The sequence below is a fragment of the Pelodiscus sinensis genome, chromosome 2 (assembly GCF_052426305.1).
Source record: "Pelodiscus sinensis isolate ZL-2025 chromosome 2, ASM5242630v1, whole genome shotgun sequence".
In the NCBI taxonomy this organism is placed as follows: domain Eukaryota; kingdom Metazoa; phylum Chordata; order Testudines; family Trionychidae; genus Pelodiscus; species Pelodiscus sinensis.
This window is the reverse complement of record NC_143053.1, coordinates 66,983,595-66,997,968: the sequence shown is the minus strand read 5'-3', so window position 1 is coordinate 66,997,968 and position 14,374 is coordinate 66,983,595. Positions and strand designations below refer to the sequence as shown.

The 14,374-nt window shown below is 38.4% G+C and overlaps 1 protein-coding gene across 2 annotated transcripts in view; it reads left to right on the top strand.

The window, feature by feature from the left end:
* RP1 (RP1 axonemal microtubule associated) overlaps positions 1-14,374 on the top strand; it is a 325,691-nt gene that overhangs the window by 294,114 nt on the left and 17,203 nt on the right. For both annotated transcript variants that reach the window (XM_075920696.2, XM_025183398.3), the window contains 9 exons: positions 334-532; positions 2,345-2,407; positions 2,720-2,898; positions 3,397-3,619; positions 7,147-7,301; positions 7,437-7,512; positions 9,861-9,939; positions 10,133-10,421; positions 12,861-12,939. In XM_075920696.2, the coding sequence (XP_075776811.2) occupies positions 334-532; positions 2,345-2,407; positions 2,720-2,898; positions 3,397-3,619; positions 7,147-7,301; positions 7,437-7,512; positions 9,861-9,939; positions 10,133-10,421; positions 12,861-12,939 (1,342 nt within the window). The remainder of the gene's footprint in view (positions 1-333; positions 533-2,344; positions 2,408-2,719; positions 2,899-3,396; positions 3,620-7,146; positions 7,302-7,436; positions 7,513-9,860; positions 9,940-10,132; positions 10,422-12,860; positions 12,940-14,374) is intronic.

Here is a 14,374-nt window from a genome sequence, read left to right as displayed (position 1 = left end):
TCTTCCCCGCAATGTGAACCTTAAAGTGTGTTTTGCACACAGCTAGATTTTTTTATATTGTACCTCTTGAAAACATAGGTAGAGTTTGAGGAGAAAATCTTACCTGTAAGAGCTATTAGGCATAAGCATGATGTGCCTGGAAAAGCTGAGGTGTTTTAGCAATAGAGGGGCTCCTACTCCTGACAGAAGTTTGGTTTTTCTAAGTCCTGTCATCTCTTATTCTGTTTGTATTTTACTGAATTACCTTGAAAATGTAACTCAGCAACTCATGGTTCGATGCCATTGGTGGGTTTGTTTTCATACGCATCTATTTGTTGACATTGCCTGTGTCAGGTGGATGTTTTCCGTGTGGAAGCAGTAGATATTGGCTCTCTTCAAGAGCTGGTTATAGAGAAAGGAAAAGGCTCTGACTGGCAACTGGAGAAGATTATTGTGTATGACTCAACGTTTCTTGGGACAACGACACAGTTTATGGCTCAAACATGGCTAAAAGATGGGAAAAAATCTGCCTCAGTAACTCTAAAAGCTACAGGTAAATGTTATTTTAGAAATATATTCAGATCATATAAATCATTCATCTTTTACTAAGAAACTAATTCCAAATTGCCAAATGCAGTTATATTTTCTGTTTCTATAAGTAAGTTATAGTATCTGATATTTTAGTATCACATTGTAATTAAGGGAGAACTACAATCTCTGACCACTGTTTAGTTTTGGTACTGTTTGATAATCCATTATTTCATTGGGGACTAATTTCTCCTCTTGTACTCCAGATTTATATTGAGGCAAATGAGAACAAAACCTGGCATACTTTATGTAACTTGCTATCTCCCCAGGTACCAGTTATATTTTGTCCCTGATGACAGGATAAAGTTTTAAAGGTCATTGCAAACATTACCAGGATACCTAAATCCTGCCCTTTTCTATTTTGCCAAGGATAGGTTTAGATAGTTTGTCCCATGGCATTCAAGTAGTAGAAAAGAATGTCTCAATAATATTCAAGATGACTGTCTAACATACTGATCTATACCTCATTCTCATAACATAGAATATGATATGTTGGAAATGTGTCTACCTAGCATTCAACAGTAGTCAACAGGAAATCTCTAGACAGAGAGAGGTTCGGTCATATTATGCTCCTGTTCAGAAAAGCAGTAAATTATACTCCATAAATGGTACCTTATTTTACAATGAAATATCTTGTCCTTGCTAAGAGCAGTACTCTAGCAGAAGCCAAAAGAAGGCTTCTCTGCTTACCACAGCTGCATTTGCCATAATGGAATTTGGCCCAAAGGCTATCATTGCTGTAGCCAGAGTACCATTACAATATATTTCCTTTGTTGCCTCATTCCTAATCCTGCAGCCTTCAGATTTTTAGAAACAAAAGGAAACAAAATGCTACCTTTATAAAACCCAACAATCTGTGAGCTGCTTGAGCTTTGTTCTGAAAAAATAATTGAAACATTCTTGGCAAAATATATAAGGAATAATTTAGTTTCTTCAAGGTTGCATGACCTTATGAATGGACTCAAAAATGGATATTGTTGAACTTCTGCAGAAACGCAAATGTCTTTCCTTTGTTTCATAGAAGAAAATATTTCATGCAATTATGGCCTGATCCAAAATCTACTGACTTTAGTAGGATGCTTTCACTGACTTCAGGTCTTTTAATGACTAAAGATATTATGATCAGATCCATTCCCACTGAAGTTAATGAGAGCTGATTTCAGAGGGAGCAGAATCAGTCTTTTAAATCATCTTTACAATATCTGATCTGTGCAGACACATCCAAATCACTGGTAGCAGTAGTTATATCAACAACAGGCCCACTGACAGGTGGAGGCAAAGAGAGAAATTTCACAGGAGCCTGGAGTTTCAAAGGGGCCCAGAGCACCTCGCTACTGCTACGGTCACAATATTTGTGGAGGTGGCCAGGAGCTTTGAGCAGGGCTAAGGACTGACTGCCTTCAGTTCCACCCTTTCCATCTAAGGCACCACCCCTTCTGAGGAGTGTGGACCCGGGTCCCCCACACCTTGTCCTCGGGCCTGTGGCACCTGTCAATTCCTCTGATCAAAGAGGTATGAATGATTTTAAAATGAAAACATATTTTGTCTGGATCACAACCATTTTATATTGTGTTTGTTTTTGGCCCAGTTCATTATACAGAGCAGTATATAAAGGAAGCTGAACTAGAAAATCTCATTGTACTCTTCTTAGTCAAATCTTTAATCTAAATGATACAGCACTCAGCCAATTGCTTCACCAGAGATGAATACAGACATTCATTATAATTTAGACACTGTCTTACAAAAGCATTAATTTGATTTTCAATCTTCTTTCAAGTAGACATTCAGGAGAGGAGGAGCACAGCTGCCTTGCCATTAAAAAACCAGCAAATGAAATCAGGTAGATCTGATGCCTCAACCCCAGTATTGTATTCACTATTTAAAAATGATTATATGGGAGCTTTGTCATCACAAATTTGTAATTATGTTTACCAGTGCAGGTGACATTATCCTCCGTGTAATATTAAGAAATAAAAATATACCTTCATACATATTAGTTGGTCAAAGTACGACTAAATAATTTTGACACCCAAATATAATGAAAATAAATGTGCATGGCATACATTTTATTTTGGCTGTGTTGGTGAACATATAAAAGGAAAAACATGTCTTAATCTGTCTTTCCTTCATGTTCCTTTTTTCAATTGTTCAGATGGCACATGGAGAATTTATTTCACAAAACTCAGTGAAGAAACAACAGAAGAATTTGAAAAGTCAGTGAAAAATATTTCTAAATTGGTCATGGTTGTTTATGGAAGCAAGGGCAAGTCAAACCCAATTTCCATGGAAAACAAAGTACAACATCAAACTGAGGATCAAGTAACATATGATGTAAAAATATATACCTTTCCCTGTCTTTTTAGCATCTCTTATGAAAAAGCTTTTATATAGAGATTAGCAAATATCCCATATCCCAACTTCTTAACAATATGGCAAGATGAGCTGAATTGTACCTTTAAGCATAGTTACTCTGTATTTCTTTTGTACTCTCACAGCTCCTGGTGATAAAGCATATCCTTGTCAACAATTACTTGTAATGAATTATGTGTATCCAAGCAGTTTATATTAACATTAAACATTTACATTTAATAGTACTGTATGTAATTTGAATTTGAGTCTGGACTGATCTCTTATTAGCATATAAGGAATACCACTAAAGAATAAACCAATATTTTAGAAGGTACTCACTGTTGGCCAAACTCTGCTGCATCAAGGGGTTTTGCCATTGACCGCAATGGGAGCAGAGTTAGACCGAGGCTGAACGCTTCTGAAAATCCCACTTTTTTTTTATCATTCTGAATGTTAACTTTTTGTTTTGTTACTCCCTAGGTATATTTCTCATCTGACTTAGGGATGCTTTATAAAGTGAGATTTGGTCTTCAGAGTTTGGGAAATAACACATCCCAGTTGTCTCTTCATCACTTTAAAATGCAGAACACAGCAAGCCTGGATACCTTTAGTCTCTCTATAAATAAAACACTTTCTTCTTCTCTTAATGGAGACAGATGGATTGAGCTCCCTGTAGAGTGGCCATTAAAAGCAGCACTTTCAGGTTGGTATAAATCTACATTAAAGAGGTTGAATGGTCCAGAAGGTTAACAAGTTCTAATAATACAACTGAAATCTTTATCAAAGCAGGATATTTTATTGTTTTCATTTCACATTCCATAAAAACTAGATTGGAATCCAAAATATATCTGTTAGGGAAAACATTATTCACTTCTTTTAATTTCTGTACCATAAAGCATGCAGCAGAAATGCATGTATTGCCTATGAACATTATGAGTCAGATAGAACTGCATGTTCCTTCCTTTGTCTGTAGTCCATTTGTACTGCTGCTGGTGTTAACAACACTACTTACTATAGTACACCTTCTAGATTTTAGTTTTCTTATGTTTACAGTCCAAATAATTATGTTTGTTAAAAATTAGCTCAAAAATTGTCTTATAGAGACTATTATTTTTAGCAAAGCAGAAGGGCTTTTTTAATCTGAAACAGTCTTTTTACCCTTTCATATTTTTTCCAACTGAGGCAGAAAGTATCTATACAATCCCAATGACACAAAATCAAATGTTTGCAGTGTTTCTGTAGCCATTGTTTTAATATGTTTTATTGTTAAAAGAGAGACATGTTATAACATGAGATTATGAAATCCCACACTATTGATATGTATTCTGATAGGGTATGTCTACACTACCACCCTACTTCGAACTAGGGTGGTAATGTAGTCAACCGGAGTTGCAAATGAAGCCCAGGATTTGAATTTCCCGGGCTTCATTTGCATCTTGCCGGGTGCCGCCATTTTTAAATGTCCGCTAGTTCAGACTCCGTGCCGCGCGGCTACACGCGGCACGAACTAGGTAGTTCGGACTAGGTTTCCTATTCCGAACTACCGTTACTCCTCGTGAAGTATTTTGAAGAATAGGGTCATAATTTGAAATGATCTGGACAAACTGGAGAAATGGTCTGAGGTGAACAGGATGAAGTTTAATAAGGACAAATGCAAAGTACTCCACTTAGGAAGGAACAATCAGTGTCACACATACAGAATGGGAAGCGACTGTTTAGGAAGGAGTACCACAGAAAGGGATCTAGGAGTCATAGTGGACTACAAGTTGAATATGAGTCAACAGTGTGACACTGTTGGGAGAGAAAAAGCAAACATGATTCTGGGATACATTAACAGGAGTGTTGTGAGCAAGACATTACAAGTAATTATTACACTCTACTCTGCACTGATTAGGTTTCAGCTGGAGTATTGTGTCTAGTTCTGGGCACCACATTTCAAGAAAGTTGTGGAGAAATTGGAGAGGGTCCAGAGAAGATCAACAAAAATGATTAAAGGTCTAGAAAACATGACCTATGAGGGAAAACTTTAAGAACTGGGCTTGTTTACTTTGGAAAAGAGATGACTGAGGGGGGACATGATAGCAGTTTCCAAGTACCCAAAAGGTTATTACAAGGAAGAGGGAGAAAAATTGTTCTCCTTGACCTCTGATGATAGGACAAGAAGCAATGGGCTTAAACAGCAGCAAGGGAGGTTTAGGTTGGACATTAGGAAAAACTTCCTAACTGTCAGGATGGTTAAACACTGGAATAAATTGCCCAGGGCGGGTTGTGGAATCTCAATCACTAAAGATATTTAAGAGCAGGTTAGATAGACATCTATCAGGGATGATGTAGATGGTGTTTGGTCCTGCTATGAGGGCAGGAGATTGGACTTGACGTCTCAAGGTCCGTCCCAGTTCTAGTATTCTGTGATTCTATTATTTTATGATTCTTCTGAGGGGAGGCTGCTATACACTAAATGACTAAAGATATATAGCAGATGTGAGGCTAGATTTTGGTGCAAAATTTGGTTCATATAGAGAACGCTGCATGTTTTAGAAGTCACTAAACATAGAGGTTGTCAGAGCAAGCTTGCTGGTCTTCCTGGACCTTGTTAGTCTCTTGGGGTATGTCTACACTACCCCGCTAGTTCGAACTAGCGGGGTAATGTAGGCATACCGCACTTGCAAATGAAGCCCGGGATTTGAACTTCATTTGCATAAGCGGGGAGCCGCCATTTTTAAAACCCCGCTGGTTCGAATCCCATGCAGCGCGGCTACACGGGGCTCGAACTAGGTAGTTCGGACTAGGCTTCCTATTCCGAACTACCGGGTTACCTAGAGGTACACCTAGAGGTGTACCGGTAGTTCGGAATAGGAAGCCTAGTCCGAACTACCTAGTTCGAGCCCCGTGTAGCTGCGCTGCACGGGGTTCGAACCAGCGGGGTTTTAAAAATGGCGGCTCCCCGCTTATGCAAATGAAGCCCGGGAAATTCAAATCCCGGGCTTCATTTGCAAGTGCGGTATGCCTACATTACCCTCCTAGTTCGAACTAGGAGGGTAGTGTAGACATACCCTTGTATGCTTAGGTTTTCAAAGGATGTAGGTGGCTACTCTGTACCAGCAGGCTGAGGGGGGTTGATAAGTTTCAGCTGTTACCCCAAACTACAAATGTCTTTCAAAAGAGCAAGATGCATCTGCTTCTCCAGTCATGCACCAGCAAACAGAGTGGCTGAAAGTTGAAGAGTGCTCCATATCCAACACTTGAGTACAATTTAGTTCAGTAAAGAAAATGTAAATGGATGGGGCCAGATTCTCAGCTGGTATAACTTGACATGGCCATTTTTACTTCAATGGACCTTCATTAATTTGCATCAGTTGAGAATTGCTCCTTAAACTAACATTTAAAAATGCGCTCGGGTACTGTCCATACTGGCTATACCCAAATAAAAATTTCAAAAGTGTGTAAGAGTGCATCTGCATAGCATGGCTTAACTTGAAATAAGCTACGCAAACTGAGCTGCGTCAATTGTGTAGCTTATTTCGAAATAGGGAGCATCGACACAGCCCTTATTTTAAAATAGAGTGCTCTTCCTCTGACTTCCCTTACTCCTCATACAATGAAGGTTACAGGAGTCACAGTAAGAAGTCCTCTATCTTGACAGCCCTTTATTCCGGAGGATCGCTCCAGTCTAGATGCTCTTTTCCGGCTTTTCCCCAAGCCGGAAAAAAAGCGGCGGCCATGTTTATTTAAATCCCGCGGGGGATATTTAAATCCCCCACGGATTTCCCTATTCTGACTTGCCTGCTTTGCATCCCTATTCTGTAATAGGGGCCAGTCTAGACGTAGCCTTGCTATGTAGATATACCCTAAGTGACATAGAATGCTGAATCCTATTGATCTTTTTTATCCATTATCTATTTCCCAGGTAAAAGGATCAATTTGTTCATTCTAGAATGTGGATGCTGTCCTTAACCACTTGAAAAGCCAAATTAAACTCATAGGTCTATTTTTAACCAAAAGTTGCATGCCATACATTTGTGGGTTATGACAGTTGCTAATGTTTGTCAACAGGAGTTGCAGAAGAACACTAAGAAAAAAGTTGAAAACATATAACTGCTTCACTTTTTTATTATCACTATCAATGTTTGAAATATTTTCTTTCATCAGACTGTGCACTGCTGCAATGTTTAATACTGTGGAAAGTTGTTCTATAGTAGTGATATGATATCTCTCCTTTTGCTCTTGCAGTGATTACATATCACATAACAGTGTTTGCCAGTAATACTTTGAACAAGAGGAATGTAGAACTGGTGACTGTGTGTGTGTATGGAACCAATGGTGACACAGGAGACAGACCCCTTCGCTGGCCATGTCAGAATCCTCTGCAAGGAGAAGACAATGAGGTATTTCACCTCAAAGTTGTTAAGTTCCTAAATTAATTCATTTATATTCTGTTTGTAATCTTTTATTTTCTTCCTATATAAAATAGTGTATTGAATACATCTTATGATCATATCACTGAATAATGTATTTTTTAGTCATTTACAGCTCAGATGGATGCTGTTGACCTGGGAGAACTGCATAAAGTCGTCCTCTTTATCAGCAGCAAAACAAGTAAGTTTTTTTGCTAGAAACAATTACTATCCAGAGAGCCTGATCCTGCATTGCTTGCACAAGCATATCTCCTATTGAAGTTAATGGGTTACTGTGCACACACTGTGAGATCAGGTTTAGAGTGACTTCTTTCAGCAGTTGTTAAATTCTCATCTGACATGGCAAAGATCTAGGTCTTGACTAGTTCAAATACAAACTATTAAAGACCACATAATTGATTGCATCCAAGAAGTAAACTATTTCCTGTGCCAAGAAAAGAACATTAAACAAAGTCTCTATGTCCCAGTAACTGATTTAGGAAAATATTAAATACAGCCCATGAAAATATAGGGAGGGAAGCAGCTAATGGTTTGTGCTAGCATTTACTAGCTTTTGTTTATATTCCCAGCCATGCTGGACTCTCAAGGTGCGTCTACACTGCAGGGCTTAACTCGAAATAAGTCACACAAATTGAGCTACGTCAATTGGTATCTTATTTCTAAATAGCTTTAGGCCAATAACCTTTTTTAAAATAGGGAGCATCTACACAGCACTTATTTTGAAATAAAGCACTCTTCCTCTGACTTCCCTTATTCCTCATACAATGAGGGTTACAGGAGTCAGAGTAAGAAGTCCTCCAGCTTGACAGTATTTTGACACTCTTTCGAAATAACTACCTGCTGTGTAGTTATTTCCGAATAGCGCTAGTTATTTTGAAATAGTGTTGCAGTGTAGGCGTACCCTCACTGTGGATCTTTTAGAAATTATCTTGCATTTGTTAAGTCAAAGGGAGTTTTGACTTCCATGGAAGTAAGATCAAGCCTTTATCTTCTCTGAGCCTCAATTTTAAGGGGAGTAATAACAATACTAAGGACAACTGTGAAGTTTACTTAATGTTTTTTAAACATACTGAGATTTTGACCAATAAATTCAATGTAAAAGCAAAATATTATTAATGATTACTAATGCAGCTAGCTACTTTTTGGTTCATCATTTCTGTTTTACACTCATTTCAATAACAGAAGTTGATGAATTGCTCAGAGCTGTTCATTATTGACTGCTCTAAATCACTAAATACAGCCAGTAAAACTGTGCCAAAAGATAGCAGGCAAAACAAGAGAGAGGAGGTTTTTCCAAACATGTCCAAAAACAATGAAGTATTCTGGGGTAAAGCAAGGACTTTATTTTTCATAATTGTCTATATGATTTATTTTTCATTGTAAAGGAGTCACGCTGTCTAGAAGTTAAAGCAGTAAACTGACTGTGTAGACTCTTGCGTTTTATTCCTGACAGCCATTGATTCACTGTGATCTTAAACAAATAGCTTGAAATTTTTCATTAATTAAATGTGTGTTGTATTACACACTTCAGAGAGGCAGTGTCAAGATTAAGTGTGACCAGATTTGCCACCCTTACTGATTTATAGTATTTTCATGGATTTTACAGGGATTACTCATGTAGTAAAATAACATCTGTTATGACTAAGGATGGTCAAAATGGGCCCTTAAGTTTTGGGCCATTAAGTCTTCCTTGGACTACATTTATAAATTCATCCTTGGACTAAGTTCTTAATGGCCTTATTAAGATAATTAACGTTGTTAAGATTCCTAGATTACTCACTATAGAGGAAAGGGAAAATATATACTAATCATACAAAGTTAATTAGAACCAATAACCATGCCATAGAAGGAGCCTTGGGAAGGAACTGTGACTCAGCGTTCAATCCTTCCTCTTTTCCCATTTTTTGCTGGGTGAGAAGTAAGTTGCAACATCTCTTTTGATGATGCAGCTCATTTCACCCTTCCACTCTGGCCCATGCCTCTAGCTTACAGTCCTGCAAATCTGTGAATATCTGCTTTTGTATCCATGGGTATCCGGGGATATGGATGCAGATATCCACTGCTCATTTTTGGGGATACAGATGTGGATACAGATACAAAATTTTGTATCCATACAGAACTCCACTCTAACTGCTGTATGAGGCACTCTCCTCAAACACTAGCTACAGGAAGATTATCAGATGCACAGCTCCTGGCCTCCTCCTCCCCAGTCATGTTCAAAATCAGACCTGCATGGCCCATTCAGGGGGTGGAGAGGGCCTGATGCCTTTGTAAATCTGCCTAGGATCAGAGAGAAATCTTGCCCTAAACTAAAAAGTTGGCATTTAAAATGGAAATCCTCCAGTTAGATCTTTTCAGAAGGAGATGATGCCACATGTTTGTGAAGCAGGCAGTTTAGCTCTATTTTGATTAACTAAGAAGCTTATATTTTAGTATAATAAGAATGCTATAACTGTATCATTGCCAGATTCCACATAAATCCTGAATGCACAATTGCGTATCTTAATTGTATTTTGTTTCTATTTGTAGACTGCAACCTAGATGTTAAATCTTTACATTTGAAGGAAGCACTAAAACAGGAACCTGTCTACATATTTGAAGTGAATGAGTAAGCTTAGTCTTTTAAAGCTAATCTTAAAACATCAGTCGGGCAGTGGATCAAAAGTCATTTTTGTTACATTTAATTACTGGTATTTAGCAAAAATATCCATGATAAATTATCTCTTCAGCACGTAGAGAGAAACTCACGTTTTTAACATATACTACTGTTTCACATTACTGGATATGGTTTTGCCTTGCAGAGTGTTCTCTGTGGATCCCCATGCACCTAAAATAAGAAGAGAGATTCCAATATCTTTTGTTAGCAAGGAAGGAATTGTACCCAAAAATTACATACATCACACTCTAAATAAGGAAAAAAGACCCTCAGAAATTCTGGCAGAATACATAATTAAAGTGTATACAGGTGACAAGAAGGGAGCAGGAACAGATGCCAACGTGCATGTAATTTTATTTGGGGATAAGGACTCATCGGAATTAATTCAACTCACTAACTCACTGGAACATAAAGATCCTTTTGAAAGAGGAAAGGTAAGCACTGCAGAGTCTCTGTTACATGACATGTCTGTCTCCAGATTGGACAGGTAATGCACGTGTAGGACTTTTGAAGAACTGCGGCTTCTTATGGTTTTTCATGTCACACTGTGAGATATGACCCCAGCTATCCTTAAATGTTTGGCTAGAAATTGTATCTTAAACCCTTGATAAAATGTTCAAAAATATTCATCAAACCACCGAAAGAAACACAATCTTACATTTTAACCTTCTTGACAGTAGCCTTCTCATGTGAGAACAGTAGCTATTCCAGGACTTCTATTGTAGTAGAAGTGGAGAATTTCTTACTTCTGGTGATTCTAATTGCCTCTGGTGCCTTTCTGTTTCTTGGGCCTACTTTTCTACAGGCATCATATAAATACAAAGGGTATATCTACATTGCAAACCTATTTGAAATAACTAGCGCTATTCTGAAATAACTTAGAGTATGTCTACACTTGCACCCTCTTTCGAGAGAGGGATGTAAATGAAGACATTCGAAATTGCGAATGAAGCCGGGATTTAAATATTCCGTGCTTCATTTACATATTTGCGTACTGGTGCTATTTCGAAATAGCTCTATTCTGAAATAACAGATGCTGTTATTTCGAGAGAAAACCCTTCTCTCTAAATAACTGGTAAACCTCATTGTATGAGGAATAATGGTTATTTCGAGAGAAGGGTTTTCTCTTGAAATAACCGCATCTTAACAGCGTCTGTTATTTCGAAATAGCGCCAGAATGTGAGTATGCAAATTAAGTGCGGGATATTTAAATCTCTTGAAAGAGGGTGCAAGTGTAGACATACTCAGAGTCTGTGTCTACACAGCAGGCAGTTATTTTGAAATAGTGTCAAAAAACTGTCAAGCTGGAGGACTTCTTATTCTGACTCCTGTAATCTTCATTGTACAAGGAGGAAGTGAAGTCGGGAGAAGAGTGCTCTGTTTTGAAACAAATGCAGTTTAGACACTTCCTATTTTGAAATAAGCTATATATTTGCGTAGCTTATTTCGAGTTAAGGTCTGCAGCGTAGACACACCCAAAGTGTGTGTGTTGCTGCTGCTGCTGTGCAAACATGGAACCCTTATAGTTGCATTTGCATGCGGGGTGGAAGTATATTACTCTGTTAAATCCCAGAATTTAACTTTGTCATGGAATCTGGTGGTGTAAAGAGTCCTGTCAGTCACAATTGGTGTGCAGCCACATAACGAGAGAAAATGTCACCATGAATTCAGGTCAGAGTCTAATGTCCTTCAACTCCAAGCCATTTCCAGATGCTTATCTACAGAAAACTGAAATTCTGTGTCATATTATAGCCACAAGAATCTCTGAATCATGACCAAATTCCTTAAAAAAACATTCATCCATTCCTCCTCCCACCACCTTTTTTTAAAACACATTACACTGGCAAATATCACATAAGCATCAATCCAGTTGTCCACCAGACAGGCTACCTTGAACTGTGGAATCTTGCTGATCATTCCTGGCCTTGGGGCTTCCTGTTAAACAAGAAATAGAACTTTCTCCCTCCTCAGATTTTCTCCTTAATGATTCTTGAAAGGTGAGGACTGTGTCTAGTCTGGGTGGTTTATTCTTGAGTTTTAAATCATTATCTTATACTTAGTAGCTGAACTCCCAAACACCCCAAACCTTCTTCATTTATAGTGAGTGAGTAACATTGGCCATGTTGCCTGCCAATGTCTTCTGTAGCTCTTCATCCATATGGCATTCTCCATGAGCAGCAAGTTAGCGGAGGTGGGAAAAGTTGTTGCTGCAGCCGACAAAAGAAGCAGAGAGAGAGAGAGAATCTGCTTGTTCCTGCAGATTTAGTAACATTCAGCAACTGTCATGTCCACTGGGAGCTGACAGGTAGAAAACCTTGAAGCAATCCAACTTCATTCCCTGAAGTTGCTTGCAAGGGATGCCTTTTTATTTCTCAGAGAAATGCCCTAATGAAAAAAGTTGCTGTTTCTCCTTCTATGATATATGAAACAATATTTTGAACTAAAATGTGGAGCAGTTGAGAGGTCTGACAGTAAACAGAATAAAAATCACTTATGTTTATATTCTCAGAGGCATGTTTGTGTATCATAAACCAAAATTAATAAAAGGTATTACTTCTTTATCTGGTTGACAATTCATAAAATACCAAGCAGAAACATCTCTCTTGTGTGTGGAAACCAATAAAAGGGTAAGAATTATTCAAATATTACTTTAGTAGAACATCTTTCATGTTAAACTGAAGGAAGACTAGCAACACAAAGCCTATACCAAAAGACTGTGCATTAGTAGCAGTAATGCATTCATACTGTCAGCTATCTAGTTTTCTTCCATTCGGTTACATTTGAAATGTCTCAGAACTGAACTAGACAAGCATGCTACTTTCCAGACTTTGACTTATTATATTTTAATAGCTGCCTCTTTTTCAATTTTGAAGTCTGACACCTTCAGGATTAAGACAAAGAGTTTAGGAAACCTGCATTCAATTGAAATTGGCCATGATGGGAAAGGATTTGGTAAGTACTCTCTGTATCTTTTCAGTAGGTTTGTAAGCAGAATATAGCTTTTAAGGATCTGCTTGACATTTGGAAAGACCTGTAAACACATTGCAACTGATATAGAGCCTGATCCTTACCTGGTGTAAATCCATGTAGTAACACTGACTCCATTCAATACAATGGAGTCACACTGATTTACAACAGCTGAGAATAAAGTCCATGGTTTAGAAAAGAAACCTATTACATTTGCATACTTTGCATCTTTCACAGTTTGATTCTACAATCACTATTCATCCAAAACTCCTACTAAATCCTGCAGGAGCGAGCCCTAAATGTGAAAACTAGACTGAAACATTTTTATATGTTCGTGAATTATCTAAAAAGCCAAAGTGAGAAAATGTAAGAATTGTTTTGTTTTAAGGTTTGAATTGAAGACAACAAATAGCATCAACCCATACTTAACTATGCAACATTAATATTCAATAAGACTAGAAGTTAACAACATTAAAGAAAGCGACGAGGAGTCCTGTGGCACCTTATAGACTAACTGAAGTGTAAGAGCATAAGCTTTCGTGGGCAAAGACCCACTTCGTCAGATGCATGTAGTGGAAATTTCCAGAGGCAGGTATAAATATTCAGGCCAGGATCAGGCTGGAGATGACAAGGTGGATCCAATCAAGGAGGATGAGGCCCACTTCTAGCAGCTGATCTGGAGGTGTGAATTCCAAGAGAGTAGAAGCTGCTTTTGTAGTTAGTTAGCAAGCCATTCACAGTCTTTGTTTAATCCAGAGTTGATTGTGTCAAACTTAAAGATGAACTGTAGCTCAGCAGTTTCTCTTTGAAGTCTGGCCCTGAAGTTTTTTTGCTGCAGGATGGCTACTTTTAGATCTGCAATTGTGTGTCCATGAAGATTGAAGTGTTCCCTACAGGTTTTTGTATGTTGCCATTCCTAATATCAGATTTGTGTCCATTGATTCTTTTACGTAGGGACTGTCCTGTTTGGCCGATGTATATAGCAGTGGGGCATTGTTGGCACATGATGGCATATATTACGTTGGTGGATGTGCAGGAGAATGTACCAGTGACAGTATGGCTGATCTGGTTAGGTCCTGAGATGGTGTTGCTGGTGTATATATGTGGGCAGAGTTGGCACCGAGGTTGGTTGCAAGGATTGGTTCCTGAGTTTGAGTTATTATGGTGCGGTGTGTAGTTGCTGGTAAGAATATGCTTCAGGTTGGCGGGTTGTCTGTGGGCAAGGACCGGCCTACCTCCCAAGGCCTGTGAAAGCGAGGGATCATTGTCCAGGATGGGTTGTAGATCACTAATGATGCGTTGGAGAGGTTTTAGCTGGGGACTGTAGGTGATGGCCAGTGGTGTTCTGTTGGTTTCTTTCTAAGCTTATGCTCCTACACTTCAGTTAGTCTATAAGGTGCCACAGGACTCCTCGTCGCTT